At 51.0% G+C, this 26,481-nt stretch overlaps 1 protein-coding gene across 3 annotated transcripts in view; it reads left to right on the top strand.

The window, feature by feature from the left end:
• The window catches only part of CPNE2 (copine 2), a 44,614-nt gene extending 19,752 nt beyond the window's left edge, over positions 1–24,862 (top strand). For all 3 annotated transcript variants that reach the window (XM_032701427.1, XM_032701428.1, XM_032701426.1), the window contains exons 4-16: positions 245–319; positions 3,062–3,133; positions 6,828–6,911; positions 10,242–10,331; positions 10,543–10,641; positions 11,464–11,550; positions 11,856–11,915; positions 14,303–14,436; positions 15,134–15,188; positions 18,552–18,603; positions 19,900–20,033; positions 23,171–23,407; positions 24,272–24,862. In XM_032701427.1, the coding sequence (XP_032557318.1) occupies positions 245–319; positions 3,062–3,133; positions 6,828–6,911; positions 10,242–10,331; positions 10,543–10,641; positions 11,464–11,550; positions 11,856–11,915; positions 14,303–14,436; positions 15,134–15,188; positions 18,552–18,603; positions 19,900–20,033; positions 23,171–23,407; positions 24,272–24,379 (1,287 nt within the window). In that variant the 3' untranslated portion in view covers positions 24,380–24,862. The remainder of the gene's footprint in view (positions 1–244; positions 320–3,061; positions 3,134–6,827; positions 6,912–10,241; positions 10,332–10,542; positions 10,642–11,463; positions 11,551–11,855; positions 11,916–14,302; positions 14,437–15,133; positions 15,189–18,551; positions 18,604–19,899; positions 20,034–23,170; positions 23,408–24,271) is intronic.
• Positions 24,863–26,481: the final 1,619 nt, after the last annotated feature.

Below are 26,481 nucleotides of genomic sequence, written 5' to 3'. Positions count from 1 at the left end.
CAAAGAGCTGGTCCCTGGGTTCAGTGGGAAGTGACGCTTCAGCCTCTCAGGCCATCGCTTCCCTGCACTGTGCAGCTGCTGCCCTGCACCCCATGGGCTGGGGTGATATTCCCACTCTCAGGGTCACCCCTGGATGTGGTGCCTTTTTTCTACTGTTGCAAGTGCTTAATCTAACACCAGTTGCTTATGAGTCTGCTTTTGATCACTTGTGCGATCGTGATTTTATTTTCTTTGGTTTCTCTAGATCGTCTCCAGCAAGAAAATAACACGGGCTCTCCTTCTGGGGAATGGGAAGCCGGCTGGGAAAGGGATGATAACGGTACAGTTACTCCTTTATGTTACCTACTGAGTGTGTAAAGATGGATGGGGGATGCTCACCTGGGGTCCAGGAGACAGGGCTGTATCTTGTGAATGTTTTTCCCTTTACCTCCTGCTCTCTTGGCTACTTTGCTCTGTTTAGAGGATGATTTATTTGGGACAGGGACCATCTTGCTCAGTGTCTGTCTGGTGTCCAATGCTGTGACTTCTTCAGCCTCTACCTCAGCCTCAGAAATAAGGAAAACCTCAATCTGGAGAAGTGCAAAGTAAATCTCTGCTGCTGTTGTTTGTTATCTGGTACAAGGCACCTGCTCAGACCTCTCTGGTGTGGTGAGAGGTAAGAGGGCTCATTCCTTTTCCAGGGATGGGTGATTTTATTTGTAGGATAAGGATGGAGCTGTGCCATGGCAACAACTCTCATAGCAACAGCCGCTGAATCCGATGCAGACCCCTTCGGGCAGTGGCCTTCCCGCTGAGGATCTCTCTAGTGATGTTCTTTTTAAAAAAGAAAAGACAAAATTTAGGTGTGTTTCCCTTCTGCCACAGTTCCCATCATTTTTGGATCTCTGCTGTGTTACGGGTTTTGTGAGATGTGCAGCTGGGCTGCAAAGATGTGGAAGAAAAGAGCAGTAAGGAGTTAAACTTCCATCAGGTTTAAATGCATTGGAAAGATTTAAAAGCCCGGGACCTGGTGCTGCAAGGGTATCTCCATTGCTGTTTGCTCTAGAGGAAGATGCTTTTCTCTCAACTGCTGCAATTAATCTTTAAATGCAAGAGGAAAAGCTGCAGTGGAGTTCGGAGGCAGTACCTGATGCCATGTGCCATCCCACAGGAACAGGCTCTCAACATCCCATCCAGTGTTTGTGTGGGAAGAGCTGTACCACGTGAAAAGTTTCCAGTCAAGTTCAAAGGTTGCACACTTTAAAAAACAAAGGAAGGTCCCGATCTGTCACTGATGTGTCAATTAACATCCAAGGTCAGAACCATCTGCTTCTTTTTGTACAACTGATACCATTTTCTGATCTGGTGTTTTTTGCCCTGGCTTGGACTAGGTGATGGCAACAGGGTTTTGTGTGGGGTGGATGCTTCTCCCTGCTGCTTGGCACAGTGCTGGAGCACAGGCTATGGACACCACTGCAGGAGCAGCCTTCAGCTTTGAACTCACCCGTACAGAACATGGAGTTTGGAGCCAAAGGCTGCCTTCATCACCCCCATCCCCTTCAATTTTGCCCCACTATCCATTTTCTTAACTGAGATGATACAGGGGTGAATGCAACAGAAGAACCTTGACTGGATGAACGGGACTGTGTGTGGGTCCCTCGGTGTGAAGAGAGGGGAAGATCCCAAAGCAAAGTACTGTGCTTGTAGAGGTCAGTCCCAGGATCTTGCTACACACCTCTGCCAGAAGCAGAGGTAGGGAATCTGTTTTTGTCCATGCTGTCCAAGAGAAGATGCCACCTGCAACCTGTGGCAGGGTAGCACAAGGACATTCCTGACTTGTCTGCACAGTCTGGCTTTTTCATAGCCTGCAGTGAGCCCTAAAACACTGGATACCAACTGGTCATGCTTTTGTAGGGATCAGCAAAGGGCAAATTTCAGCTCCTCTTCCTCCTATCAGCTTTGATGACTGTGCACACACACCAAGGACTACGTGGGAGAGAAAACTGATGCCATGGCTTTGCAATAGGGGACTTTTACATGGAGCAGAGGGGAAAACTGCGCTTTGTATGTGGTGAATGGATCCTCTGTGGGCCCAAGTGTTGTGTCTGCCATGGGAAGGCCTGGGAGGTTGTTCAGGAGCTGCAGCTCATCCCCTCACTCAGATGCCCAGGCAGATGCAAAAGCTGCATCTCTGCCAGCTCCCTGGCTCTCCTAAATGCTGATAACCTTCTGCAGAAAATTGCCCCCTGGAGTCCTGCAAGTTTTTCTAAAAGCCTTGCCTGTGACGATGCCGTGTGTCTCCAGTGCAGGACAGCCCCATGTGAGAGCCTGCAAACAGCTGCACCTGGGAGCACTGTGCACAAGGACAATGTCCATGCCGTGCTCCTGGCTGTTCTGGTGCCAGCTCCTGCCCAAGGAGGAGGAGGAGGATGTAGCCAGAGATGCTGGGGAACGGCTCAGCCCACCCTGGGGAGCTGAGGAAGGGAGGAGTGGGGAGCAGATGCTTGGGCAGGACGCAGGAAAAAAAAGACAAGTGATTCAGGAAACGGCTGGGAATAAAACTGAATAAATGTGGGGTTTTGTTATAAATGTTCCCTTAAAATACCAAGAGACTCATTAGACCACATTCCAGACAGAACTGGCCCATTGGGGGTTGGCAGCTGAAGCCTTTCTGGAGTGTATGTGAATAAAGTCTCTAAGCTGAAGTAGTCGAGGCTGCACTCCTGCCTGCTGCAGCTCCTTGGGAACAATGATGGAGTCTTCATCCTTGGGGCCCTCTTATCAGGTAGTAGTGCAGAGCCATGGCTCAAGTCCTTGGTGTCACCAGCATCTCCCCTATGGGATGAGGCAGCTGTGATTTGCTATGCCCAACTTGGGACATGGAGGATGAGGTACCATGTCTTGCTGGCAAGGGTTTTTATACGGCTTCTGCTTCCTCTTGGCTTAGTCCTTGGAAGCTTCTCCACATCCTGAATGAGCCCTGGTGCAGAAAAGCCATGTGAGACCAGCTCCAGAGTGACACTCAAGGGAAGGAATGAGTTTTTTATGCTAAAAATGAACGCAGCCTTCCCCTGTCTTTCAGATAGCTGCCCAGGAGCTCTCGGATAACAGGGTGATTACTCTGAGCATGGCTGGCAGAAAACTGGATAAAAAGGTGAGTGGAGCTGTGTCTGGGGGATGTTAAACCTCTGTCCTTGGGATCTAAAGAAATCTCTGCTTTGGGTGCAACAGTGACAGAAAACATTCCTACTGGAGAAAGCATCAGGGAGAGGCTGGGAGGGTTCAGGTCCTGATGGTGCCCCTGGCTGCTGGGTACATCTGTGCCTCAGTTTCCCCATTGTCACAGTGCTGCTTGCTTCACCACACGTGTGGAGGAGGAAAGATTCCATGTGGCACAGGATCTGTGCACTAGCATGGCTTAAAGACAGCAGATTTACTACTTCAGTCATTTGAAAGTGCCTTCTGATGGAGCTGCAAGTTTTGATGCCGCTTGAACCTGTATCTCAGATGTGCTGAGAGCTTCTGGTCCTTCCAGACCCTCTGGAAATGGAGCAAACATCTGCTTGTGTGTCAGACTGACTTCTCTGAGGAATAAGTGTTCATCTCATGGAGGCAGGTAATGCATGAGTTTTACTTTGGATGTGATGCACAGGAATTGGTGAGCCTTTGTGAACGGCGTCTTCTGACCTCATTTACCAGGCAACCAGAGCTATTCCTCTTGAACCAGTGCTGTTGCTAAGCAATCAATTGGAATATTATTTTTTCCTTCTTCCTAGTCTCTCCAGAGCTTGTGTTATTGGCAGGATGGCCCTCAGTTTGTTTGAAAACAGGGTAAAGCAAGCAGCCAGGCAGAAGGGTATTTGCTGGGGGAGGAGGTATGGTTTGTCCAGTCCCAATATCCAAACTGGATAGGTGTCTGGTTTATCTGAGTGTTTTTCCCGCCTGTTGGGAGTGGCTATTTTCTTGCCCTCCTGCTTACCTTGCCTAGTGCAAGGAACTAAATGCCCCATTTAAGAAATCCTCTCCATTTCATAATATGATACCTGTGGGTCTGCTGCCCTTCAAACTGTAGTCAGGGTACAGAAATACAGCATCTACCTGGTTACACTGGGATAAGGACTGTGAATAATCCTGTTCTTTCTGGGTCCCCCTCCAGGTTATCAATAGGGTCAACAGAAAACTCATCCTCAGTGACTGCCTGCTGTCACCAGGTAGTAGTGAGGTTACTTTGCCAATTCCCACAACACAGTGTAGTGTTGCAGTGCTCAAAGTCCTGCTCGTGGGCATAAGGGTGCTCATGTCCCTTCATGACATGAATTCAAATGGTCCTTGAGCAAGGAAATTGGATGAAAACCAGTGTTTTTTGGGTCATTATTGGTCATGGATGGAATACAAGTGTGGGAGCTGGGTAAAACTCATTTAAGCTTAGGAAAGACAGCAGAGAAATGGATAAGCAACAAAACCCCAGGGTTAAGGTTGCAGCCTGGGGGGTTACAACCTCCTGTACCATGCAGCATGGAGCTGAGGAGCACGGCTGGAGGCTCAGACATCATAGGAAGGGATTGGATCTCACAGGATTTTGTGGTACCATGGGATCCTCTTGCTGCACATGCTGAGCTGAAGCTGTGGGCACCCTTTGCCACTAGCTGTGCCTGGAGCTGTGCTTACCCCCAGGATCTCCTTCTGCCGTGCTCATCCTGAAGCTGGGACCTCTCTGAGGCTGCAGGCAGGTCCTCCTCCCCATTACATGTCCGTACTCTACACCTACAGCTCACTACCTGCCTTTAAATGCCGAGGCTGCACAGCGGGAGCGTGTCAGCAGCAGATCTAGCCTGAGGCTCTTGTACCTTTTGTCAGATCAGCTCTTGGTGGAAAGCTGTTGAAAGAAAAAATATCTTGCAGAGGAGGAGGAATTTTCACCTGGGACCAGCCCTGTGAACCCAGCCCCAGAGTTGTTGGTGCCACTGCAGCTGTGGGGACAGTGATGCTTCAGCATGGCTGGGGGACAGCAAGCACTGCAAGCCAGGACTGGTGCTGGAAGCTGTGGTTTGGGGAGCTGCATCTGCTGGAAGTGCCACCTCAGCCCTCCTTGTCCATGTTGTGCAAGGACCAGTTTGGGTGGTTTAGATACTTGGACGAGTTTGCAGGTGGATCTGGTGTGCTGAGCTCTTTGGTTGCTCAGTTTCCATCTCCTGCCAGGTCTGCAGGGGTGAGATGTTTGTGGTTTTGATGCCTTAAAATAGCAGCCCACAATCCTGTGGCTTGGAGGCATCTCCCACCTCGCTTTGAGCAGAACAGGGCTGACCAGACCTGCAAACTGGGCTGCTCCATGTGGGATGGCAGCAGACATGCTTCAAAGCTCCCCACTGCCATCAGAGACGGTGCCTCCACCAGCCCACGCCGGGCTGGTGCTGATGAAGCCGCCTTGTGTTGGAGGTTAAGCCAGCATGGGCAGGTCAGGTACCCACCAAGCGTTCTTTAATCCATCTGTGAAGCTTGAAAGTGCCAAGTCCAGGTGGTGGGTGAGCAGGATCAGAGCTGTGCCATAACTGTAACACTGCAGAAAGAATGCCTTGGTTTTCTCTCCTACAGACATGTGAAAAAGGGTAGGAGAAAAATAGTCTCATCTCACCAGACAGTGTCCCTGTGAGCCCTTATGGCCTGCTCCTCTGGCAGAAGAATTTTGACTGAAGCAGTTTATAGTTTCTCTGAGCCAAAACACTTTGCAGTGACTGACTTTTCTGGCTGGCTTTGGAAACAGTATTAAATAGAAATGTTGATGGATTTTCTGCTGGGGCTTCACTAAAAGCCCGTGTCCATCCCAGCTGTCACCTCCTGGGCTGGCTGTGGACACGAGGTCCTGAGGTGTCCGTGCTTCCTCCTCCTCCTCCTCCATGCACAGCCCCTTGCATCCCCACTGCATCACTTGTAAGCTCCTGTTCAAACCCATAAAAAGTTCCTCCAGCTCTTCGCAGGACTCAGGCACCCATTTTCCTCTAGGAGGAAAACGCATCTGAAATGTCTCGAGCTCTCAGTAAATCATCTGGAGCATTTGGGGCTTGGTTTCTTGTTAGCTACCTCTTAGTTTTTCTGAATGGGAATGAAGCTCCGCTTGGAAAAGCTGGAGTTTCCGCGTCGGTGCCACCGGCGCTGCCCGGGCTGCGGGTGCCAAAGCAGCCCCCGTGCCGACACCCAGCAGGGATGTGTGTGTGTGTGTGTGTGTACATATTTCTCATAAAGCAGCAGCCCTTTATCAGGAGATTATCTGAGGAGACGCTGGCAGGAAAGGCAGCACACACTGACTCAGGGCTGCATATCTCACAGGGTGTTACATGATCTCTGTCAACACCAGGGCAGCTCGCTCCTTAAAGACTTCCTTTGCTTCTGCTTTACTGCCGTGTGTAGGAGGGTGGATTTTTTTCTCTTTTCCCCCAAGACACTCGTGCGCTTCATAATTCTGTTTTTCCTTTGAAGCTTCGGATGTTTTTCCAAGCCCAAATGCAGCTGCCTCCCAGCTGGGGTTGTTTTCTGTGGCATCTGTGTCCAGAGAGCTTGCTGGGTACTGGGCACCCGCTGGCAAATCCCACAGGCATGGGCTGGGGTGCCAACACACCCTCCACGTCAGTGCTTACATGTGGTGTGGAAATCAAGGGGATTCTCAGGATCAGGACAGGGAGGTGGGCAGGATGCTGCCCTCGGGTGCTGCTGTTTGCCAGTGGGCTTGAGCTGGTCCCATGAGGACATGAGGGTGTCTGCAGGGTTGGCACGGCCAGGGAAAGATGTCTCTTGGACCAGCTGTTTCTGCTTGCAGAGCACCACCTAACCCATCCTGTTTCTTCTCCCCCCAGGACCTTTTTGGGAAGTCAGACCCCTTCTTGGAGTTCCATAAACCAGGTGACGACGGGAAGTGGATGCTGGTTCACAGAACAGAGGTGAGCAAAACTCTAACCCTCATCCTTACAGAATCTCCTCTTGCCCTTCCTGGTGTTGTCTCATCAATCACCTATAAAGCAGGGTGGGATCCAGGGATTTCAGGCTCTCTTCCTGGTGTCCAGCCGAGGCTGCTGGACTCCAGTGGATGAGGATCTACTGAGGCCAGCAAAGTCTTGAGATCTTTTCTGTACTACCCACTATGGTACCTAACAAGCAGAGAGGGAGATGTCTTCTATCCCTTGTCAATCTCTAGGCTCAGCCTGGGCGGAGGCTGAGACCTGGACCTCTCTCCCTCCACTTGTAGGAGCATAGGGATGAGCTGGGGGACCTGTGGGAATGGCCTGAAATTGTTTCAGGGGAGGTTTAGGTTGGATGTTAGAAAAAGATTTTTCACCCAAGGGATGGTTGGGCACTGGAACATACTCCCCAAGGAAGTGGTCCCAGCACCAAGCCTGACAGAGTTCAAGAAGCATTTGGATGATACTCTCAGGCACAAGGTGTGACTCTTGGGCTGCCTTGTGCAGAGCTCAGAGCTGGACTCGATGATCCTTGTGGATCCCTTCCAACTCAGCATGTTCTGTGATTCTGTGATATGGTGGAGAGAGGTGGTGGGAGATGGGCCAGGGAATGGCAGTGAGGAAAGGTTAAAATGAATTTTTGCCAGACCTTCACCTAAGCTGGGAGGATGCTTGGGCATCTCCAGCTTCGGTATGTGAGCACTGGGCCTCATGTCTCGTGGAGTTGGAGCCACAGCCAAGGAAGCAGAGACCTGTACCAGGGTCCTGGTGGGTATGATCAGGGCCAGCTGACCCCTCCCTCTCCCTCATTGATACCTGCTGTGATATTTTGATCTCAGCTCCCTCTAGTCGTGTTCTCAAGCTGTTAAAGTCAGTGATGTTACGAATACCAGGCACAGGATGGGCAGGGAGAAACAGGAGGCTTCTGCTTTAACACCACATTGATATGTACTTTTTAGCTGCTTTTTTCCCCCCTCCTCAAAGCTTGTTTCAAGGCTTTCTTTGTTTGCACGTAGCTCCTGGCAGCTGGCAGAAAGAGGAGGGGGGATGCTCACAGCAGCCTCTGTGGCAGAGGAAGAGGGCTCCATCACACCCATCTCACACCCCCTTTTTCCCATCCCTGTTGTTGTCCCTTAAGGCTTGGTTAAGGAGCCCCTTGTCCCACTGCAGCAAACTGCTGCAACAAAACACAGGATGAGCTCAGGCAGAAGGAGAGACTGGTGTTTATTCACAGAGTCTCCTCGTATGTCGGGTTTTACCACTGCTGTGCAAAGTCCAGGAGTGTTTCCCTCACTTGCACACCCACCTGAGCACCAGGACATGAGTAACATCCTGTGTCCTCTGGTACTGGTATGGGCCTGCCTTACAATCCCAGCTCTGCTGTTTATTTTTTGGTGCTTTCCCACACACCTTTCCATGCATATTTAATTCATATCAGCCTTAATATTTCTCCCATGTTTCTGTGGGAACAGTCTGCGACATTGTTTGGTTGTTTCCTCCTGGTTTGGTGTGGGTAGCTGGGCTTTGACTCACCGAGACATGTTTCTCAGACGGGGGGATTTGGAGTGACCTCCAGCCCTTCCTCCTGGAGGAGGTCTGGGAACTGGGAAGGTAACTGTGCACCAGCCATCATTGGGATCTCTATAAACATGTCAGGTTTGTGGGGAGCAGATGTAAATACTGGTGTTTCCTCTGGCTTGCTGCCCAGCTCCTCCCTTGTCCTGTTTCACTGGATCAGGGTCTAGCCCAGTTTTCTTTTGAGTAATGGATGTTCTAACAGCCTCCTCCTTACCAACCCTGAATGCATCCCACTGCCCTCAGAGGAATCCCATTCAAGGGAACCCATCCCTGGAAGTGTTCAAGGCCAGGTTGGACAAGACTTGGAGCAACCTGATCTAGTGGAAGGTGTCCCTGCCCCTGGCAGGGGGTTGAAACTGAATTATCTCCAGGGTCCCTCCCAACCCAAATCATTCTGTGATTCTATGACCATCTTCGTGTTCTGGGGCTGGATACAAAGAAATAACATTCCCCACCCTTGCAGCTTTTCCATGCAGGAATATAACCAGCTCTCAGTCTGATGCTGGCATTTCTCCTGCCAGAGAAGAGCTGTCTGGCAGGGCAGGATTAGTGTGCTCATTGTTATTTAAGCATAAGTGTGAATGCCCAGCTGGGTGCCGTGGGATAGAGACACTGGATCCTTCCCCACCCTCCCTGGGGACCCAGCAGCTGGCAGCCTGTGGGGAGCACCCTGGGATGTGTGGGCTCCCCTTGCTCTTCCAGGCTCCTGGAGGAGGTGTTTGCAAATCCAACTAAACAGTGTCAGGGTATCCCCTGATCTCGTGTAAGAGCTTGTCTGTCAAACAAGATGCCCATTCCAGGTCCCACGCAGCTGTTTGCCCGTGGCAGCAGCCGCGGAATCTCCTCCTCGCTGCTCTGCGCTGTTACTGCTCCAGCTGCAAAGATCCGAGGTTCCTCCACGCCAGATATCCCCTGTGTTTGCCCTGCACAGAGAAGGGTTAACCTGCTGCCTGTGTCTGACTCTCCTAAAATTCACGTGAATCTCTCTTTTTGAGCACGACACCGTTGTGGAAGAGGGTCTTTGCCTGCCCTGCCCTCACCTCTGATGTTGGCAGCCTGTGCCCGCAGCCTGCTAGCGTTTGCTGAGATTTCCAACAAGCGGTTGCATTCTCTCAGGAAATGTCAAAAAGCATCAATTAATATTTCTCCAGCTCAGGCAGCAGATGTTACACAGATGAGACAAGAGAGCTCAGTGTGCCCAGGGCTGTTTTGGCTTTCCAGGGCTTGGTTGCAGCATCCTGCTGCTCCGTCTTCTTCGTGGTCAGATCCCAGATGGATGTAGGCTGTGCTGGGGTGCTGGAGAGGGGGTAAGCAATGAGTAGGGTGCAAGCAACGGGATGCAGAGGGCATAAATAGTAGCTGCTGGCCTTGAAGTTGTGGGGTGAGTGGCTGTGCCTGTGCTCTGGGCATGGCTGTGCCCATGCTGCCCAGTGTGCAGCAGCTGTTCCCTCGGGCAGGTTTGTTTAATTGCTCCTGGGGGTGGATAAATCACCCAGTGCAATGAAAACAAGCCTTTTGTAACTCACACGTGCTGCAGCCTGAGAGGGAGGAGCTGCTGTGTCTCTCAGTTATGGAGGCAGGAGAGGGCTGAGACTGGGCTTTCTGCAGCTTTGCTGGCCTGCCCCACTGGGAACCTGGTCCCAGGTTGCTCTCAGAGACCTGTCCCTGCTTTGTGCTGATCTCCACCTGTGGGTGTGCCTGTTGTAACAGCATCCCTCTGCTCCCACCCCCCAGGTGATCAAGTACACACTGGACCCTGTCTGGAAGCCGTTCACTGTGCCTTTGGTGTCACTGTGTGATGGAGATGTGGAGAAACTGATAAAGGTAATGGAGGCCCTTCGGTTTGTTTTGTGGGGATCAGCTCTGGGATTGATCATTGAACACCTAAACCCCCATGGCTGGCTTGTTATAAAAAACAACAAACCAAAGAGAACCACCCCCAAAACCAACAAAACCCACCTTGTTTGGGGTCTCCAGCAGGGGAGGTTGGGGACTTCAGCAGGTCTGAGGCTGGTTTGTGCTCCTTCCACCACAGGTGATATGTTATGACTATGACAGCGATGGGGGACACGACTTCATCGGGGAGTTTCAGACCTCAGTGGCCAAGTTGTGTGAAGCCCAAGATGCCTCTCCAGTAAGTGCTGACATGATTTTGGAGAAGAATGAGGAAGGGGCTCCTTAGGGCTTGTGGTGGACTTTGGTACTTGCACTGAGATGCTCAACCTGTGCCGTGAAGAAGCCAAGTCCAAACTCCTTTCTCCTTCCACCCACACCATGAGTGACCCAGGCCATGGCTGTAGCTAAAACATTTGAGTAAGAGAGTGTGCTAAGGCAGACTTGGCTGAAAATCAGGCTCTGCTGAGATGTCTGAAGCAGCACCCATGATTTGGGGGGCGCCCTGTTTGGGGGGCCAGAAGGGGATGTGACATGCTACTGGGGCTGGATCTGCAACAGGGACAGTCTGATCCCCAGGAGTGCAGCTCCCATGCAACTCCACACCAGCTTTGTGCCAAAGGTGTCCCCATCTTCCCCCTGAGGTGCTGGCCACAAGCCTTGGCAGATGCCATCTGATTGAAGGTATGTTGTGAAGTCTCCTGGATAGCAGGGCTTTGCACTGCTGCCTTCACTGGGATTTCAGTACAAGAGCAGATTTTGGCCAAGGTGTGTGGGGGTGTGTAACACATCATGTGTGTTGTTGCACTGAGTTTTCTGTCTGGGAAAACTGAGATACAAAGGCATGAAAGTGCCCTGTCTAGAACTGTGCAAGCTGACGGTGCCAGAGGCAGGTATTGAGCCTGTTTTTCCTCTGAATTTGCTACCTACAGCCTGGCAATAAAATCTTCCTCTTCAGCACTGGAGGGTGGGTGCCTGCAGGACATGGCCACTGGTGGCAAATACAGCCACGTGGCACAGCCCAACACTGCCCTCACACCAGAGTCTGTGTTGTGTGTTACAGCTCGAGCTAGAGTGCATTAACCCCAAAAAGCAAAAGAAGAAAAAGAATTACAAGAACTCTGGGATCATCATTGTCAAGTCCTGCAAAGTGCGTATGTCGCTGAGATGTTTCCTTCAGCCCCCAGCTGAGCTTGGGTCTTCCCAGGCTCCCCCCATCCCTTCTGCCTCTGCCTCCTTTGTATTTCCAAGCACAGGCCCTGCGTGGCCTGAATAAAATGCATGCAATTTGTGTAGCACCAAAATATTTCTTCCCATTGCTCTCCTCATGTCCAAAAGTCCCCAAAGGCCCAAACTCACAGTGACTGCAGGCCTGGGCAATTTCTGTGCATTTATTTGTTCTGTTCTGCAATGATGACAGTTGCTGAAACACTATTTTGTTGGTGTTTCTTTCAGATAACCAGAGATTTCTCCTTCCTGGACTACATCCTGGGAGGCTGCCAACTGATGTTTACCGTAAGGACTTTTGCTTCTCTTTTCCCAGTAAAAGTAACATGCAAGTAATGGTCAGAACTGGGGAGGGAGGTTCTGCATGAGATTTGGCACCAGGCTGGGGTGGCTTCTCAAGGCAATGATGAGCTGCCATGTTTTGCTGTTAAACCATGTGGGTTTTGGGGGTCATTACTGTGATGCTCAGGAGAGGAGGGAGCTTGTCTGCACTTTGGTTGAAGGTCAGGCTCATACAAAGACCTTCTGACTCTTCACAAAATGTCACTAACTTCTCTCCCCATCTCAGGCTTTAACCACCCTCATTTTTAAGGGAATTCTCCTTTTGAATCCAGCTGAGAGGCTTTAGGCTGTTAAAGGCTTTTCAGCCTTTTTACTGGCTTTCTACCTTCTTTCATGCTGGACCACAGCTTGTCAGGAGTAACTAATCCAGGACATGACAACCCCAAGCAAAACCACCACAGTGCAGAAGTGGGGTTCTCAATTTCTGCAAACTTTCCTGGTGCAGTATCCAGAGAGCTGCAGGCACTCGCAGTCAGTTCAGTTTGTATTTTGTTGTTTTATCTGAAAACATGATGGGGGAAGAGTAGGAGGAGGAGGAAGAGTTGCCATAGGAACAGGAACGATTGGGAGAGCTTTTTGTGTGCTGTTCTGCCTCTGTGTGCTTTGGTCTTGGTGCTGGAGAGTGAATACAAGAGAAAATCAGTGAGTTTATTGGTAGCACAGAGCCTTTGCGTGAATTAGGTTTGAATGCAGAAATCTTTCCCCCATCTAAAGATCTGCCAGTTATTGGAGGGCTCCTCCTCCTCCCAAGGCATCTTTGGTCCAAAACCCTGGGTGTGTTTCCAGTGGGTGCAACACTGCAGAAAGACCTGAGCTGGGAGGAGGACACTGCCACACGTACCCCTGCAGTTTGGAAAGGCCACTGGCATCCTCCCAGTGGGGACAGAAGGGCTGAAGCCATAGGAAGAGGGGTGTTGTGCCAGGCTGCTTGCCTTGTGTTGGAGGCAGGGCAGCTGTGTCCCGCTCAGATCTGTTGCCCCAGTGCTGCTCTTGGTGGCACTGCTTGCACCAGCAGGGCACCCACCCGTGTGACTCCTCTGAGCCCCCACCCTGTGCCTCAGTTTTCCCCTTGCTGTCTGACCGTGGTGGCTCGGCAGGAGCGGGGTGTGGCTGTTACAGTGGTGACAGGCAGGTTGGGGAGGCCATACGGTTGCTTGATGAAGAAATTGGGATTTCACAGAACTGTAGGATGGTTTAGGTTGGAAGGAATCTTTAAAAACCATCCATCCAACCCCACTGCCCTGGGCAGGGACACCTTCCATTAGACCAGGTTGCTCCAAGCCCCATCCAAGCTGGCCTTGAACACTTCCAGGGATGGGGCATCAACAGCTTCTCTGGGACAACCTGTCCCAGTGTCTTCCTACCCTCACCATACATTTCTCCAAATCCAAATTCACCCTCTTCCAGTTTAAAAACACGTCCCCTTGTCCTGCCACACCTGTTTTACCAGCCACACTGGCACAAGGCAGTGACACATCCTGGGCCGTGATGTCTTCTTGCCCCGGACAGCCCAAGGTCCCTTCTCAGCCAAACTGCCACTCGTCCTCTCCCATTACGGATACGGAGCAAAATCCCTGGTGAAATCCCTGAGCTCAATTTAGGCAGTGGGGTTATTTTGGGTTTTGCCTCTTTGCTAAGCAAACAAGGCGGGCGCAGTCACGCCGCCCGCTCGCCTCTTCCCAGCTCTTCCTTCCCAGTCACATCGAATCGGGTGGCTCAGCATCTCGCCTCTTCTGACCAGATTTAACTGGGCCTGAGATAGGCATTTCTACAAATGCCTTTAAATAGAAAGCCTAATTGAGGAGGAAGAAAAATGAGTGCCTTTGCTGACAGAGTCCCCTGAGAGCTCAGCATATATTGGTCCCTGGGGAAGCCTGGCGACGAGCAGATCTTTCTGCTGCAGGGAAAGGATCTGCTCAGGGTTGTGATTCTTTGGTCAGAGACCTTGAGATCCAAATACCCGGATGGCCCTGGCTTCCTCGGTGTCCATGGGGCTACTCAGCCCCAGAGTATCTGGGAGATGGGCAGCGAGAGCCCTGAGCTGGAGGTGGTGGTGGCTGGTTCCAGGAGCAGGGACTGCTTCAGGACACTTTATGTGATGCTTCCCGATGAAAAATGGAGATGTAAGAGTGAATAACTGCCTAATGTAGTATTTAAGCAGCTTTTCATAGGGAAGGTGAAGAGATGGGTTTTGTTAAACTTTTTCAAAAGTTTGAGGTTTAGGTTTTGACAGAACAGCGTGTGGGCCTCAAAGGCAATGGAGGCTCAGTGGCCAGGTCTGTGGTGGTCCCTACTAACAGAGGATGGTTCTGTGCTTCTCTCTTGTCCCCCAGGTTGGGATTGACTTCACAGCTTCCAATGGGAACCCACAAGAACCCTCCTCTTTGCACTACATCAACCCCCTGGGGACAAACGAGTACTTGTCAGCTATCTGGGCTGTCGGCCAGATCATCCAGGACTATGACTCGTAAGCACCAGGCCTTTCTGCCTCCAGAAGGAGACATTTTGGAGATGTTTCCCTGGCTCCCCAAGGGCCTGCTGGGGTGCATCTGCCTTGATCTCTTTGTGTCTGCAAAGCCAGGGCTAAATAACACTTTAAAGGTATTATTTGCCTTACACATTGGGATGCAGGAGAGGGTTGGGACAGGCTTTCTCCTCTCCCCAGTGCCTCTGTGGAGAGACAGGAGCATTAGCAGAGATGGAGCATCCTCTGCTGGGAGCAGCTGGCAGATGCCCTCGGCTTGCTGGTGTTTCCCATCAGAGCTGTGGCCCCAGGCTGCCTCATTCCTCAGACACCCTGAGGGGTGGAGAAAATATCAGAAAAATATAATCTCAGACATCAGTAGAGTAAACAAAACAGAAATCTGTTGCTCTTGCTGTGATGGCTTTTTGTGTCCAAAATGGATAGTTTATTTTTAAAAATCCTCCAGGGTTACAAAACTGCAGAAGACTTAGGTGTTTGGGCAAGAGAATGCTCCTGATCCCTGTGGGAAACAGAGCAAAGCTGGACTCTTTTATCTCTAAAGACCAAAAGCCAAGGGGGAATATCTTTTCTCTCTGTTCAGCTTCCATGATTTTTAAAGGCACTGTATGTTTTGGGAGAAGCTGTACAAGTCTGCTTCATGTGTGTCAATACAGCCATATGTTTTCCTCCTTCTCTCTAGAGACAAGATGTTTCCTGCTCTGGGATTCGGTGCCCAACTCCCGCCGGACTGGAAGGTAAAGTGTTGTGGCCACCTGTGTGTTTGTGATGGGATTGTCTTTATATTGCCTGGGCAGGAGCTGCTGGGATTTGATCTGGGAAATGCTGATGGGCAGAGGGGGAATGGGTGGATGTGGGATCTCAGCCAGAGAGGGGTGAGATGTGGCAGTGTGGGTGGACAACAAGGCAAGGATGGGGCACGAGCAGCCGGTTCCTCCCTTCTATGTTGGCATGAAAGCAGCAGCTCCCTGGCATTAATGGGCAGAGCCAGGCGTTGATTCATTTTCCTGGCAGGAGGCAGGAACAATTCTGCGGAAGGGAAAAGGCCCCTGGATGAATGTGTCAGACGGCAGCAGAGTCTGGAAGGGGGCTGGGAACTGGGGAACCTCAATGGGATGTTGTACAGGCAGAACCTGCAAGGACTGGAGCAGAGAAGCTTTCCCAAAAATCCACCCTGATCTGTGGTTGGGATTAGATGCTGGAGAGGTTGGTTAAAGGCACCCTGGTCCTTCAGGGGCTGAGCTGAGCATTCTGCTCATCCAGAGGGCAGGGTACAGAGCTGCTCCCGCAGCCTGGCTGCTGGATGGGGAACATCTCACAGCTGAGACAATGTACCAGCACACCACCACCATCCTTAATTACTGGCTGGGTCTTTTGACTACTCTTTGCTCACGCCCTTCATATGCATTTTCTTTCTGCTCACTGGTTTTGAGGCGTTCCCAGCTTCAGGCTGGGGTTGAACCTCAGTGAGCCCTTTGTGTTCCCTGGGAGGGGAGCTGTGCCCTGGGCTGAGCGCAGCGGGGCACGTAAGTCACGAGCAGCTGGGAATTGGGCTGGGAAGCTCATCTCTGCCAGCCCTTGTGGTTGGGGATGTCCTGCCCGCTCCGGCTTTGTGCTTTTCTCTGCTCTCCCGGCAGCCAAAATTCATGTGACTCAAGTGGGAGCTCTCGCTGTTTGCCAACCAAAGGAGGAGATCCCTCCGTGTGCACTTTGGAGCTGATTCATTCCCTCCTTGGCCAGCAAATGTCTCTGGTCTGTCACTTCACCGCTTTTGGTGGGAAAATCTAGGTAGGCAGCTTCCAAGGTCCAAGAGCCAGCTGCTGCCAGGGATTTATTACTTTAGGGGAAGAACAGGAATGGAAAATGCAGTGGGGATGGAAAGGGTACAGCAGCTCAGGCTGCTGGGGAGTGGATGAGTTGTCATGGCCAGCGTCCTGTTCTGCTGTCCGTGTGTGCAGGTCAGTGACCATGGGAAGGGCATTGCTGGGCTGGAAAGGGCCCTTCCAGCAAGGCTGGAGGCCAGTACTGGGCTCAGGATGCTGGTTGGGGGCCTCCTGCAGCTTCCCATGGGCCTGCGGATACTCTGTAAATATTACTGGAAAAAACACCTTGTTTTCCCCTGGAATGATGTCTAAACCCAAACAAACCCCAGTGGGGAGCAGCTTCTCCCTCCCCAAGTGTTTGGCCTGTGCCTAAAGGTCACCCACCCTAACACCAAGAGTGACCCATCAGTTGTGCCACGTCAGCAGTGGGGCCATCCCTGGTGCATCACCCCACAGCACCCCAGCCTGGGCCTTCACCCCTCCCCAGCCCGTGGGCTCTGGGCATCACCAGCTCAGCTCACTCGTTAAAGACTTTTTGGCCATCAAGGCTCTTTGGGTAATTTCAAAGCCAAAGCAGCAGTTGTCCATGAAAACCCGTGCCCTGTGTGAGGGTGGGCAGATAGCAGGGACCCCCAGACCTGAGTGAAGATTGTCGGGAGACACGAGTGGTGCAAAGGGTGCTTTGTGCTCCCGTTGCCATGGCTCCCCCAACGCTTCTCAGGCGCCCGTCGGAGCGAGATGTTTTGCACACAAAAGTCTCGTTGGAAATGTCAAAGAACATCTTGGCATGTAACAGCTCTGTAGAGAGCCTCGAGTGGTTTCCCAGTAGGGAACAGGAGAGGGAAGCAGATGGGTTATGGTTTCTGAGGGATGAGCAAAGGCAAGGCAGCAGTGGAGAGGGGGATGCTTCATGTGGGAGCCCCACCAGTCACCTGGGTTTGGGAGAGGGGGTCGGCCAAAGGAAGCTGGGGGCTCCACTGATGTGCAACCCCCAAGGCTTTCCATCCTTTTGCCTTTATTTATATATATATATATATATGAGAGAGAGAGAGAGAGAGAAACTGAGTCACAGCAAGGGTGTGATTCCTTGGGGAGATGGCAGAGAACCCTCTGTGGGGTTGGTCTCACCCTTTAGGGTGGCTTGAAAGAGTTTCTCCCTGTGAGTGTGATACCTGTAGATGCACCATGTACATTTAACTGGACTCTGCAGAAACTGTTTTCAAAGTAAAAGCTGAATAGGGAATAAGATCCTTTTTTTAAATTTTTTTTTTTTTTTGTTATTTTGAAGCCCTCTTGTTGAGTTTTTTTAGCAGATATAAATATATATATGTAAAATCCATATTTACATATATATGTAAAATCCATAAAAACTCCAGAGGAGGTTTTTCAACACTTGTGCACATAGGGGATCTGCTCCATAGACAGTGAGGAATACAGCTTCAAACCATTTTGTTGTTGCTTAAAAGAAAGAGAAACCCCTCTTTTGCGGTGCAAAACGTGGAAATATTTCTGCTTGCCTTGTCTATAAATACTCGTGTGGCAGAATTTTGAACTTTTTAAAAAAAAAAAAAAAAAAAACGAAAGCGAGCCCGTTACAACTGCAAATCAATTGGATTTGAGTGTATTGCCCAAAATTGAGGCTTCTACGAGAAAAGGTGTATGCAAAGCACAGTCCTGCATGTCAGGCTGCCTCTAGCCTGGTGCCTGTGGGCGTTACTGGTTCGTGCTCAACAGGAACGGGGAGACCTGAGCAGTTCGCCGGTCCAGCAGCACATCAGCTTCGCAGCAACGGGGGGAGGACTTCTGGTTGGCTTTACTTTTGTTTGGTTGCAATTTCCCACCCCACAGCCTCCTGCAAAAAATAGCTGCTGCTGCTGCTTTCGACACAATGCCCTGTGTAATTGGAAAGTCTGAATCAGACGCGCGCTGCGTTTGCAGCCTCGGGAGGACTTTTGCTTCAGATGGAGCTCCAGAGGACAGTCGTCGTGCCAGTGTTGTGAACACGCGTGTCCCGGAGCGATTCCCATGCTGGAAAGCTCAGCAAACCTCCACCCTTCCGAGAGGGAGACAATATCCTTGTTTTGTAACTCTGGCACGAACAGGGTGGGAGCTTTTTGTCCCAGAGCCCTTGAGCTGGTGGCCTGAAAGCTCAAATCATCACCTTTGGTGCTCAAAGCATCAGACCTAAACCAGCTCTGCATCATCAGCTAAACTGATAGTGAACGGCCTGCACTGCATTGGCCTTCCAAATTAATTTGGGTCTGTTCTTCTCCACAGGTATCCCATGAGTTTGCCATTAACTTCAATCCCAGGAACCCGTTCTGTTCAGGTAAGCATCTGTAAGGTCTATAGACTCCTTAGATGCCTTCAGTGCCTTCTGTCCTTCCTCTACATTTCATTAGCATCTTCATCCCTGAAAGCATTCAAGGCTGGGTTGGATGGGGCCCTGGGCAACCTGATCTAGTGGGTGGCATCACTACCTGTGGCAGAGTGGTTGGAACTAGATGATCTCTAAGGTCCCTTCCAACCCAACCCATTCCATGATTCTGTGATTTTGGGGATGTTTCAAGGTCTGTTCAGACAGACAGACATGAACAGTGAAGCAGATGACAAACTAATGGCACGCTCAGAGGAAAGCAGAGAAAATTTGGGGGTGTGTAGGAAGGCCCAGGGTAAAATGCAACTGGATTCAGACGGTGTAAAATCCGCCTTCGCTCTGATGTCTGGTGTGTCCTACCAGCCGTCTGCTCCTCCAGCAAGGCTGCAAGAAACACAGGGGCTGTTTGGCAGATGGGGAATTCAGACTTAACACTTCATTTAAACAGCTGAGAGCTGCTCACTGTGGTGGCTGAAGGACTGCTCAAATCCTGAGTGATAAGGGCTACCGTGGACCCCAAAAGTCATCTTACCCCAGCAAGATGGGCCTCCAAACCTTGCTGGCTGGTTCATGAAAGCTGTCTGTGAACATCTGCTTTTCTGCTACCTCTGCTTTGTTCAGTCCCTCTCCAGCAGCTACAAACCATTCACTGGATCTGATGTATTGCAGGCATTATGGGGTGCAGAAGCCACCATCCTGCAGCTCTTATTAGTGACAGGTTCTTTCCAAAGGACTGATGATCAACTGATTAATTGTGGAATTGGTCATTTTTGGATCACACACCTTTCAGGAGACCAGCCATCTACCCTGTTCTGCTGTGGCAGAAGTTTGGGAGCTCAGAGGGTTGTTTTGCTTCTCTCCAGTGTTTTAGGGATTTTTTTATGTCTGTTTTTTGGGACTTTTTTTATCTCTGTCTGTTGTTTTGGTTATGTTCAGAGACCAAGAGTTGCTTTTCTTTTTGCTCCTTCTCTTTGGCCGATTCTGAGATTTTTTTAAGAATCAAAGGAATGCTTTCATTGACTGTGGGCACTACAAGGTCTTCTCTACCCCAGAATGTCTGAGAACCCACTACAAAATGACTAAAGTGGAGCTGGATGAGTTGGTGGCAGGGAGCTGGGGGGGGGAGATGGAGGGAAATGGATCTAAGTTCAGCTCCATGACAGCATGAGATAACGATTCCTAACTGGACTTGCTGTGGTCCTGAGCTGTGATGTGTTGTAATGCCTGGCTTCTCTGCTTTCCCTGAAGGTGTGGAGGGCATTGTCCAAGCATACTCAGCCTGCCTGCCCCACATCCGTTTCTATGGACCCACCAACTTCTCCCCCATCATCAACCACGTGGCCCGCTTCGCAGCTCAAGCCACCCAACAAGAAACTGCATCCGTAAGTCCATAAGATTCCACAGTGGGTTTGGAATCCTGACAGCTTTGGGCAGGGGAATGCAAAGCCTGAGCTGGATTTCGTGTCTTCCCCTTCGCTGTGGGCTGCAGCTGTGGGTCCAGCGTTGCCAGTGGTGACTGGGGTGTCCTCTTAGGGGTGTGAAGAGCATCTGAAGTCTGCAAGATAGAGCTCCCTTGGGTCCCCGTGGCAGGAGGCTGCCCATGGAGGATGGCAGATCTGGCCCCTGGGTTTTGCTGGCCAAAACTGCTCAGCTTGGCCATCAGCATGTGCATGGTAGGAGATGTTGGGCTAAAAGCTTCCCTGATCCCTGCCTGGAGCAAAGCAGGATCACACCCAAAACCTCTTCCCCAGGGGGACCTTTTCCAGCCTTGCTGTCAGTGCTGTTGCTCTTCCCAGGTCCAGGCACAAGGAAACACTGAATTTGGTTTAATTCCGCACAAATCCAGGTCGCTCCTCGTTTTTTCATTTTCCCTCTCGCTGGCAGTGGGGGAGGGAGAGCCCACGGGCTCTGCACTGAGCAGAGGCACTAATCATATGCAAATTGCACCCCTCTGCTGGCACTAATAGTTTAATCAAGGGAGATTTTAAATAATGGGCACTAATAGTGCCGTCAGAGGCAAGGCTGGCTTAGCTCAGGCTTTTTTTTTTGGCAGCACAAAACGTTATTGATGAGGGATCTCGCTGCCTCGGGGTCTTCTCTTCCATCCCATCTTTGACTGGTGGCATCAAAGCCACCCCTGGTGCCGATGCCTCTGGTGGCTGCCTGGGCCTGCCCTCCTCTTCCTCCCGCTCTCGCTTGCTCCCAACATTTCAAACAAAACCAAAAAACCTTGTAGTTTTTCCATGGCAACAAAAGATCACAAACACCGGAGTCCCCGGCTCTTCAGGGATGGGAGACTTAAATGTGTTGGGGCTGGGGGAGGAACAGAGGGATTACACGATTTGACTCTTGGGGAAGGATTAATAAGCTTCGGGGAATTAAAACACACCTTTCCAGCAGGGTCCTTGCATCAAAACCACCCCTTTTCTTACCTCATGCTGTTTAGTGCTGCCTAATCCCTTCAAGTCCTGCTCACCCGCCTGAGCCTAATTGCTGATATCGTTAGCAAATGATCAGGAATCATCCCCAGAGCCCACACGGATTCAGGGATCGGCCATTTTAACAACAGAAAGAGGAGAAAGGAGGAAGGTGCTGCTGGGGTGCTGTGCCAATGGAGACCCCAGCTTGCCAGGACTCAGTTGTGGGGCCAGCCTGATCCCTGTGCTCCAGCAGCTCCGGCTGTGGCTCGGCAGAGGTGCCACCCCAGCTGGGTACTGCGAGCCCAGAGGTGCCACCAGCACACCTGTCCTGCTGCCACTTACTGACACCACCACAATTGTCATCACTCCTTGGGGATTCTCCCAGCAAAGCTCTTCTCCTGCTGTGCCCACTGTTCCCCTGCTGTAATCTCCGATGCTTGTCACCCCAGAACAGCCCCTGGGCTTTGAGGATGACCCACAGCAGCAGCTCTTACTCCACTTGACCTCTGAAACATGTTGTGATAAACATTTGATGAGCTCTGCGCCCCCGCCCCTTTTCCTGCAGACTTTCCAGCATTTTTCTCTGATCCTGTTAAGGATTTCACAGAAAAAAAAAAAAAAAAAAAAAAAAAAAAAAAAAAAAAAAAAGAGGGAAAAAGGGAAAATAGCTCTTCCTGTGTTTCTGGTACAGAGGCCAGGGGAGGAAGGGGAGAATCAGCTTAAAGTCTTTCCCATTACCAGCTGCTCCCCTCAAGGTTTTACTCTTCTTCACATGCTGGTTCCCAGACAGGGTCAGGACCCAGTCCTGCTTCCAGTGATGACCAGTGCAGGTCCTCTCCTGAAGTTTAGTCTGGTCCTCTAGACACAGATGTTGGGGTCCTGCTCTTCAGACCTACATCTCCCCACAATTTGCTCTGAAAAGTTCAGATTTAGGGAAAAATGAAAGCCTGGGCAGTGCTCTGCAGGCAGGGCTAAGGCATCAAAAAGGTGCTGGGGTGGGGAAGAAGGGGCTGGCTGCTGCCCTGGCTTGGGAAAGACTCTTCACCCGTGTCCTTGGGTTGTGTTTAAGCTTGACCCAGGCTTGTTTGTACTTGGAATTTAGCACTGGAGAGCATCAAGAGGAAACGAAGCTTAGGGAAGGTTTCAGGGGATGTGGGCTGGAGGAAGACCAAAAAAACAGGCTTGGGGCAGTGCTCCCTTTTTTGCTTTTCCAGGATGGCTGCGCTAGTGGTTTTCAGAGGAAATGGAAAGAATGAGGAGAGGAACAAAGGGCTTTAATGTGCTTGAGTGCTTGTTTTCGTCATTTCTCCAGCACACGCAAGCTGCGTAATGTGCCAAAATTGAGCCATTACTTTCCCTGGAGATGGAGGAGATGGGAATTTTGGGGGTCCACATGCTCCAGATTTGCTGAGCTGAGTCCGGGAGGACGGTCTGTCCGTCTGTTTGCTTGTCCATCCTCCCCCAGCTCTGCAGGACTGGCCCTGGTGCCCTCCTTTTCCCAAGGGAAGGGGAGAGGGTTCCAGTGCTGCTGATCTGTCATCCCCCCATCTTGCTGGTACCCTCTGCACCCCCCTCAGTGCCTCCAATATCCACGGCTTTGTACAGGAGAGGGACAAACCCTGAGCATGGGATAGCCCTCCCCACCCCACAGCCTGGCACTGGAACACAGGAGATGCTCCCCATTGCTGCAGGGACACGTCAATGGGGAGCACCCCAAAACACACCTGTGTGCAGGCAGGGGGAGATTTCACCTCCCAGCTGGGCTCATGTCCCAGCCCCAAACTCCTCCTGGCCCTCACACAGAAGCTCTGCACAGGCTGGAGGTTGGTTTTTTTTCCATCATTAAGTACAGTACATCAGAAAAATATTTTTGGGGGGGGAGTTGGTTTGTTGTTTTTTACGATCGTTCAAAAATCAACACCTGGATTTCTGGGTTCTGCTAAAGGGGTTGATGCCAGCTGTCCTGGGAAGTGGTGAACCTTGCTCCCAAATACCCAGGGGACATGCCACCCCTCAACACGTGGAGCATCCTGGCCGCTTACAGCCCACAGGCTCTGGCATCCCACTGGGTCTGACCCTCTGCCCTTTCCCCTCCACAGCAATACTTCATCCTCCTCATCATCACGGACGGGGTGATCAGCGACATGGACGAGACGAGACACGCCGTGGTGCAGGCGTCCAAGCTGCCCATGTCCATCATCATCGTGGGGGTGGGCAACGCTGACTTTGCTGCCATGGAGTTCCTGGACGGGGACAGCCGGGTGCTGCACTCCTACACCGGCGAGGAGGCCGTGAGGGACATCGTCCAGTTCGTGCCCTTCCGGAATTTCCGCAACGTGAGTGTGGGCAGCAGGGAGGGGATCACAGGGAGAAATGGGGTGTCAAGCCTGGAAATGACCCTGGAAGTGGAGCAACACCGGTAGAGGCAAGAGGTACCTGCCTGTCTTACCATCCCTCAGTGATGCTCTGTCACTGACCACGTAAATCAGCGCTGCAGGCAGGAACAACAGTGCTCCTCATCTCTGTGATGGGCTCCACTGGAGCATCCCCCCTGTTCCTCCGCCTCCTGTCATTGTCAGGCAGGTGGGAGCGAAAACCTGTGAATCATAACAGCAAGCTGGAGCAGCACTGGGCTTGCATCCCTCACCACAGTCCCATGCTGCCCTCTCCCATTCAGGCCTCATCCAGCACCTGTGATGTGCCACACACCGAGGGCTTAATGCTTAATGCCCTGCACCCCTGGTCCCTCCTGGTGCTGGTAAAAAGGGGCAATGCCAGGACTGGCCATACACATGTCCCCTCTGTGGGATGGCCCATTGTGATTATCCAGGAGTCAGCCCTGGGTCGGACACTGTTGCTGGCACAGGATTGCCCACAGATGCAGAAAATCAGCCTGTGCTTATCTCCCCCCTTTTCGCAATTAATCAGTGTCTTTCTGTTCCGCTTCTTGTTACTCACACCTGGTTTTTCTGACCTACCCAGGATGTTTTATTCCTCCCTACCAGTGAATTACCTCCTGTAGGGAAAGTGTAGTATCGAATATAACAATCCCAGGTGTATAAAATGCTGGCTGCCAGTAGACTCTAGGGGGTATTAAATGAAATGCCACAGTCTGGAGTTGGGGGACAGCCCAGCCATGTTTGCTTGGTCAGTCCCCTGTGGCTGTTCTAACATTGGTGTTGTTTCCCTCTGGCCCACAGGTCCCCAAGGAGACCCTGGCCAAAGCTGTGCTGGCAGAGCTGCCCCAGCAAGTCGTGCAGTACTTCAAGCACAAAAACCTGCCGCCCATCAACTCGGAGCCCGCGTAGAGCTGTGCCAGGCTGCTCCCTCTGCATGTTGCCGAAGCCTGTTGGTCCTACCGAAAGCGCATTCCACATGCTCTTAAGAGAAGAATACCCTCCCTGAAACACTTTGTACTTCTTAATTTAATTGCTAAGTTCCTAACACTCATCCCAGCGAAGCGTCTGGATTCATTTTGTACAGTCTCAGCCCCAGGTAACACTAAGCAGCCAGGCCATGCCTTGGTCCTGCTCTGTTGAGTCACTTTTCAGTATTGAATGTACTTTGTAAAATTTCAGTGGAACAGGATACAATTTTTATGATCAAAACTTGCTTTTTCCAAGCAATGAAATGCTTAATATATTATTATCATTCAATGAACTGGTCATTGTATAGTTCATGTATTTGTGTTGTACCTGTACATCCGTCAGGCTCTGTGTTCATTTTTATACTGTGTACATGTTATATTTGTTATACTCAGGTTAATAAAGAAACTTGGACATTTAAAACAAGGGTCTCCTAGCTGGGAAGGTCTGGGAGCAGCTTACGTGGTCAGCAGTGCTGGGTGTTTGGGAGTCACCCCAAATGGCCTGTTCTGGTCCCTCAGTCGCTCTCTCTGCTCAGTGTTTCCACTCCTTGTGCCCTGGCATCAGCCCAGGCTGTCAAGGGCAGTGTGCCAGAGGGGGATTTACTGAAAGTGGATGTGGATGTCCCAGGGAGGGCAACATCCCCTCTGTGCCTGCCTGAGCTAAGGGCAGGGGCCTGGTGTGTGCACACACGTGTGCTTGGAAAAACACACCGAAAGAAGTTTCATGGTTCACTGCTGCTCCATCTCTAGAAATTCTTCTGAGTCTGAGTAACAGAAGCTCCCTCCTGCCTGGGCTGGGTAATGAAATCCGGCTCTCCAGCAGCTCCTTTGAGCTGCTCATCAGCAACGTGTTATCTTCAGTGCTAATTGCTGCTTTCTGCTGTTCTTAACTAGATTAAGGTCTTTTGAAGCTGAATATGCTTCAAAACGTCTGGCAGGGATCACCAGCCGTACTCCAAACTCAAGTAGACTTGACCTCCCTTTTCCCCATCAGCAGAAGCGCTTCAGGTGGGAGGTTGGTGTCCCCGTGTGAAGCCTGCAGCCCACTGCACACACACGTGCTCCTGGCTGTGCTCTCTGCCACCAACCACCACCAGCAAACGTGTGGCTGTCACTGCTGCCCCCCAACTACCAGCACAGGGGCTGCCCCAGGCAGTCCCACAGCACCAGGTCAAAGCTGACAGAGAGGCCCCGAGTCGGCTCCAAGCAGGCTCTGGGCGAGCTCCATCCCTTGGGAGAGGTGGGACTGCTCCGTGAAACCTTTGCCTTGCAAAAACACCCTGGAAGGGAAAATAAACAACCAACACCACCCTTTTCCAAAGGGAGAAGCAGCCCTTGAAGAGTGGCTTGTTTGAAATAATGCTGTATCCAGCTCAGCTTCCAGATTGAAGTCTGTGGCTTTGGAAAAATTGTTGGGGTTTTTTGTTGGTTTTTTTTTGTTGGTTTTTTTTTTTAATTTCCATAAGAGAACCTCACACGCAGCTGCAGAAGCTCATAAGCTCTTCTAGTAGAGTGTTTGTGGGGGTTTGTCGTTTTTTTTAACACCTCTCTGAAGCTTTAACAACTAGCACAGACAAGAGCCGTTTATTGAGCTGTCCATGGGGAGGGGCTGAAGCACACACGATGCAGTCCTGTTTTTTTCTTAAAATAACAACAATAACAAAAAAACCCCCAACCAAACAAAAACAAACAAACAAAAAACCCCAAACCAAAACAAACAAAAAACCCCAAAACCAAACCAACAAACAAAACAAAACAAACAAACAAAACCCACACAAAAAAACCCAAATAAAATAAAAAAAAAACCACCAACCCCCTCCCCCCCCAAAAAAAACAAACCAAAAAACAAAACACCAAAAAAAAAAAAATCTAAATCCACCACTGGTCGACAGAGTTGCTGGAACCAGCTGGAGTCAGCTTTGTCAGCCTCAGGGCAAGGTTACTGCCACAGCTGCCCTTTTCAGGTCTGATTTATCCTACATCCCACTCACTCTTCACTTCCCAGCACATCTCTCAGGGCACTGGAGTATTTTAAGGTCAGAT

Source organism: Chiroxiphia lanceolata, chromosome 13 (genome assembly GCF_009829145.1).
Source record: "Chiroxiphia lanceolata isolate bChiLan1 chromosome 13, bChiLan1.pri, whole genome shotgun sequence".
Taxonomy (NCBI): Eukaryota; Metazoa; Chordata; class Aves; order Passeriformes; family Pipridae; genus Chiroxiphia; species Chiroxiphia lanceolata.
Note: the sequence above shows the minus strand (reverse complement) of the source record. Positions and strands in the feature narration are given on the sequence as shown.